Source organism: Schistocerca piceifrons, unplaced genomic scaffold (assembly GCF_021461385.2).
Source record: "Schistocerca piceifrons isolate TAMUIC-IGC-003096 unplaced genomic scaffold, iqSchPice1.1 HiC_scaffold_853, whole genome shotgun sequence".
Classification (NCBI taxonomy): Eukaryota; Metazoa; Arthropoda; class Insecta; order Orthoptera; family Acrididae; genus Schistocerca; species Schistocerca piceifrons.
The window spans coordinates 425,422-431,421 of record NW_025729117.1 but is presented as its reverse complement, the minus strand read 5'-3'; the positions used below and the strand labels follow the sequence as shown (position 1 = coordinate 431,421).

At 36.4% G+C, this 6,000-nt stretch overlaps 1 protein-coding gene across 3 annotated transcripts in view; it reads left to right on the top strand.

The window, feature by feature from the left end:
* The first annotated feature begins 1,256 nt into the window (after window positions 1-1,256).
* Window positions 1,257-6,000, top strand: part of LOC124771005 (calnexin-like) — a 76,137-nt gene continuing 71,393 nt past the window's right edge. For 2 of the 3 annotated variants that reach the window (XM_047249263.1, XM_047249262.1), the window contains exons 1-2: window positions 1,293-1,631; window positions 5,765-5,907. In XM_047249263.1, coding sequence (XP_047105219.1) covers window positions 5,776-5,907 — 132 coding nt within the window. In that variant the 5' untranslated portion in view covers window positions 1,293-1,631; window positions 5,765-5,775. The other variant, XM_047249264.1, reaches the window with a different exon arrangement.

Genomic DNA, 6,000 nt, shown 5'->3' with positions numbered 1-6,000 from the left:
CCATACAATGGAAATGCTGAGTTACAGAAAGGCACAACAGAAAAACTGTCAAAGTCAGCTTTCGACCAACAAGGCCTTTGTCAAAAATAGACAACACACACAAAACACACGATCATAGTCTCTGGCAGCTTGAGCCTGACTCAGCATCTCCACTATATTGTGACAGGGGATATTGAACATATACAGGGAAGGGAAGCACGAATGGTGACAGGTTTGCTTAATCCGTGGCAGCGTGACACAGGGATACTGAAGGAACTGAACTGGCAGACTCCTGAAGACAGACGTAAACTATCCTAAGAAAGTCCTTTGTAAAATTTCAAGAACTGGCTTTAAATTATATACTACAAACTCCTACGTATCACTCACACAGGAATCGTGAGGATAAGATTAGAATAATGGCTGAACGCACAGATGCGTTCAAACAATCATTCTGTCCGCGCTCCATACGTGGATGGAACCGCAAGAAACCCTAATAACTGGTACCATGGGTCGTACCCTCTGCCATGTACCTCAGGTGGATTGCAGAAAGTAGACGTAGATAGCACAAATAAACGGCAATGTGTGTTGAATGCGCACACGACAAAACCTTTATTACAGCAATGTGTTTCAAACTCCGCTAAACGTAAAGTGAAATTCTTAAACTGTGCTGTAGACATAAGTTCTGTTCCCACTGCTCGTTTACTGATACTAACATTTTTTTTTAGATCCTTGCATAATAATACTAATAATATTGAAAAATTTGCGGACTGTAATGTAGTCGACACTGAATGACATTAACGCTGAAGTTATGTCTGAAGGTTCTCCACCTACGTTTAGATCCTTGTCATAACCTATACTTATGTAGCTATCAGTGTTATCTAAGTTACATACCAGCAATTCATAGTAAATATTTTTAGCAATCTTGTTTCTCCTTGCATAACGAATGTTTTCTTAATTCAGTTACAGCAAATATAGGCCACGCTTGCGTCCTTTAACTGATACATGGAGCACAAGTCTAAAAAAAAATATCCTGCTGTACGTGTGCCGACGTACTTCGCCACTACTTCGCTATTAGCAGGATGTGTCAAATGTTTATCACGTTACATAATCCGTGACACCGAATTATTGATTAGTATACTTAAACTTATTTACGTCACTATATTCATCTGTCGCTACTATCAAAACAATACGATCCTTCCCTATTATTGTCATTCTATTACATTATTGTCTCTGGAGTAGAGCCGTCGTATAGATCGCAGGAGATGTTGATTTGTTTATCTGGTGTCGGCTGATTTGTAAGTTGTGAAATAGTGTAATATAATTGCAGTTAATGTAATTAAATGTCATAGGAACAAGTTCTTTTATATAATTATTTATAAAAAAGAAACCACATAAGTCTCGAAGGAAGGAACCTTACATTACGTGGCAGTGTAGCAGTTAAACAACTGTTTGTTGCTGATTGGCTTGGTTCACACCGGTCTTGTGAGGTGTGTAGGGTGCTATAAGCAGGAAATGGTAATAGTTGTTTACGTGATTCCAATTTAGCCACCGCGACATAAACGGATGTTAAATTTGAGACACAGTTTGGATGCATTTGCAGAGATATACGCTCAGAATCTTGGCGTGAGGAAGATTATACGGTTAAAAGTTAGGTAATGGGATTAAAACTATCACATGATTTTGTGTGTGTGTGTGTGTGTGTGGACAAAATATAGTTTTACAAAATACGTATATCATTTCTTAAGAATTACCCACATTTAACTAAACAATAAATTTTAGCTTTAGTTTTGTTAGAGGATATTTTTTTCTGTTTGCAGTAAATCAAAGTTATTACGTAAGGAATGCTGTTGGCTGGTTTTGACGGAAAATTCACATGCGTGTGTCCTCCTTCAAAAGTGAGCTTGCTTACACCTTATGTTCGTGAATCACTTGTCTGACAACAAAGACATCGAACATGCCCGTTGCCGAGAGGCTGTAAAGCGCAAGTTAAAGTCTGTGCAATCGTCATAGCTCTTGTCATCTTACCAAATCGGATATACCAGAAATTTATTTCTTGTTTTCGTCGATGGCGTACCCATAGGTTAGCTAGTTGCAGTCCTGTAAGTATTAGACAATTCTTGCCACATCATTGCAGATACAGGCGTAAGTGTGTGATCAAAACCTGACTAAACGTGCAGTAGGCCAATCACACACTGCAGTTTTCTTCAGTTGGTTGGCAGGCACTGGTAAGAATGTTTCTCAGTATAACACAGTTTGAGGTAAATGTTAGAGTATTCTCTAAAACAGTGTAGCTCATTTAGCCAGACGTTGATAAGAATTGTTCTACAAAGATTTGTAACTTTCATCAAGGATTCACAAATGAGACTTTCTGACACTTTACAAAAGCAAAAAAATGTATTCGAGTGCTACAATATGAGTTAGTTACAATTGGAATCAGTGAGCTTGTACAAAAGCCTACGTGTAACAATTTGCAGTGTTGTAAAATTGAATTACCATCTAGGCTCAATCATATGTGAAACAGTTGGGAGACTTCAGTTCATTGGTAAGATACTGGCGAAATTTTTACACAGGAGAGTGCTTAGAAAACACTTGGACGTCCTATCCATAATATTGTTTAAGTGTTTGGAGACCCATTCCAGATGGTTGTAGTAGTTGATACTTAAAATAAATGAAATAGTGGCAGAAGGCCCCTGAATGATTACAAATCTGTTTGAATCACAGTAGAGTGTCACTGCAATCCTGAAAAAATTCAGTTGATAGGTGCTAGAAAATGCCATCTATTTTATGAAAATGTACCTACTTACAAAGTTTTGAGGAACAATATTAAGTAAGATATCAAGAAACGTATGATAACCTTCCCCCACACCCCACCCCCTTTATGTACCACCTCCATAGCAGACAAGATTTCACTGATTGCATCTCGCGTGGACATTTTTAAGCACTAGCTCTTCCCAAACTCCAAATTACTACACAAAGGGGAGTAGGCCTACTCCGTCCTTTGTAGTCTGCAGTAGTGTAGATGTACTTGGAAAAACAGTGAGTACATTGCTGGTACCATCTTATTTATGCAGTTATAATATTCTTCCATCTTCTGGACAGCAAATATTTAGTGTAATTGAGGATTTCACAACATGTAAAATTTTCATCCATGTATGGTACCCACCGATATAAACAAGTTGAAGTTCAAACATTATTCAATTTAAAATGTTCACTATTGAAACTCTTCATTGCCACAGATTCTTCAATATTGTAATTCCCTTAAATGCACCTTATCACTAATGACACATAAGAAACATACCAGCAGCATGCAGTCTGGTAAGTGTTTACAAAAAAGGTTTATTGAAACATTCAGAATGTTTGAACACAAATACAGTGTTGAAATACTATGCACAGATGTATATAACATATATAGGCCTTTGTTTCTACTACATTTTAGAAATGTTGGCAAGTGAGATAGTCTGTTGCAGTTCTCAAGGCTGAATTTTACTGTTCCATGGAACTAAATTTGGTAGGTTGTTAGTGCTTGCATTATATATGATAAATGAAAACCCTGATCAGTTTTTAGCCAAAGATTTCATCGGTTTTCTTGTATACTATTGTATGTGTTGAACAGATAACACTAGTCTAATGACCATGGATTACACTGAATACATTTATTAGTGTCAATATTTTTACATTAAGTACATTAGGGCTTAAGCTCTTAAATCTGTACAGAAATAAACAAATGTTGAAAATATTTATCACAAATTAATTGTTTGGTCTACTGTGTTAGTTGTGATTGGACAGAACTGGCATCTTTAGTGCAAGGCTTTATTGGGTGAGGATGGGGAAGGAAATTGGTAATTTTCTTTACAAAAGTGCCATCACCATCATTCACATTAAATGGAGTAGGAAAACACAAAAACCCTAACACAGGGCTGGTTAGATAGTGATTTGCCTTCTAATTCTAAATGAGAGTGCAGTGTCGTAATCACTCAGTAATTTGTGTTTAAAGCCACTGGTCCGCTGTGCGTGGTCGATTAGATTAACACATCCATCCATTTCAATATGATAGGCTATTCAAAACTTATTTTTTATTGCTTTGTGTAGTTATTAATCATTTTGTGTAAAATTCAGATTTCAAAAATTTCCATTGTGATTTGAAAGATAAATAATTACAATTGTAGTTTACTTTTGGGAAAACTTTTGAGTTGTGCAGTTTTGAGAAGTCCTTGTACCATTCCATTCTTTTGTCCAGTAAAACGGCTGTAGGGGCTACAGTTTTCCATTGATCGAAATGGCTCTGTGACTAGACACTGGACGAGCAGTGCTCAAATTCTTGTTCGGTCATCCAGAATTAGATTTTTCTATAATTTTTGTCTTACTCACGTGAACAGATGCCTGACTGGTTCCTATGAAAGGGACATTGCTGATAGCTTTCCCATACTAGATTGTGCTCTGTCAGTAATGACACCAGTGTTGTCAGAACATTAGATGCTAATATTCCACAAATGTTGTTCTTCTTCAATGACTTGTTTCTCATCTTAGTATAGCAGCTACTCTTCTGAAGCATGCTAATTTGGCAATTCAGTTTTATCCCAACATTTATTTGCTATGTGAGAGATGCACGCCATCCATCTGTAGCACTTTCAAAATGGAAAAACTATCTTACATACTATATACTAATTAGATTTTAATAATTGCCTGCCCTGGTTTGTCAGTGACTTAATCTACCAGACTTAAGTTCATATGGCAGAATGTAGTTGAAGGTTTTGTGAGATATGTATCAGTATAGGCTGGAGCTCTATGCACTGATATTTTAATTTCTGTGGAAATTTTAACATTTATCCTTGGGCTAAGATCCGTACTGCTAAAGTGTCCAAAAACCCTGTCAACCTCACACCCTTCCCTCCATTCTTTCCTCCAATCTCCCTCTAAGTGTACTTCTGTCAGCTTACTCTTTCTACCCACCATTGGCGTCATCCTCTTCTTGTCAATTAACCCATTCACTTACCATTGTTTTCCCCCATAGTTGACCCTATATTTTCTATGTAAATTTACAAAAATCAGCATAGTTTTATCACACACACTTTTCTCAAAATTATGTAATTCTTTTGATAGGAATTCTGTGTACGTCTATCCTTACTGTTTATTGAAGTGATGAACGAAGATAATACTGTTTTAAAGTTTCTGTTGATGTGGTATACCTGGAAAAATATGGGCATATGCAACACCACTAGACATTTCTCACTCTCACACTGTGTATGAATTTTCTTGTTTCTTGCTGTACACACTACACTATTTCTGGTATGTGTTTTCTTGATAGGATTGGGAGGGATAAACCTAACAAAACTGAAAACAATTGTTGATAACTCGCAAAAATTAGAAAGACATTGAGAGTGTATGTATCACTAAACAGACTGCTTTCTCAGCTTTCCGGAGGTATACAACACATCATGCCATCTACTAACAGAGAAGAAACACTACTAAGACCGTTTCACAGCAGGCGATGTAATAACCTGTGGCCAGTTGTGAGCAGGCTGTATAAGCCAGAGGGTTAATAAGACAATCACCAATAAGGCGTTAATAATATTTCTGTAATATTCACTCACATTTTCGCTGTTTTTTATATTTGACTTATACGTACAGTATTCATTGATTGTGACTGAAACGATAGTTTTTCTGTTGTAGTTTTCATAGTAAAATTTTTTACAAGTAGGCCTCCATTTTATATGTGCAAGTTGCTTATGGTAATTTTTATATTTTAGTAAGTTTATTATTACTTACATTAGTCATTTGTTTTCAGATAAATAAACCATGAGGCTTAAACTGTATCACTCTTCTTACATCTACATTTGTGCACTTGTTTTTGTGTGCCTGTGGACACAGTGCAGATTTGAAGACATAGATGATGACGATGCTGTGGTGACCACAGAAGAAATAGTACCGGTAAGTCAGTGGTTTTTCATATAAACTTAAAATAGTTTATATTAAATTATATTAGTCGTATTCTACAAATGGCAGGAGATTGGTCTTTGGAAT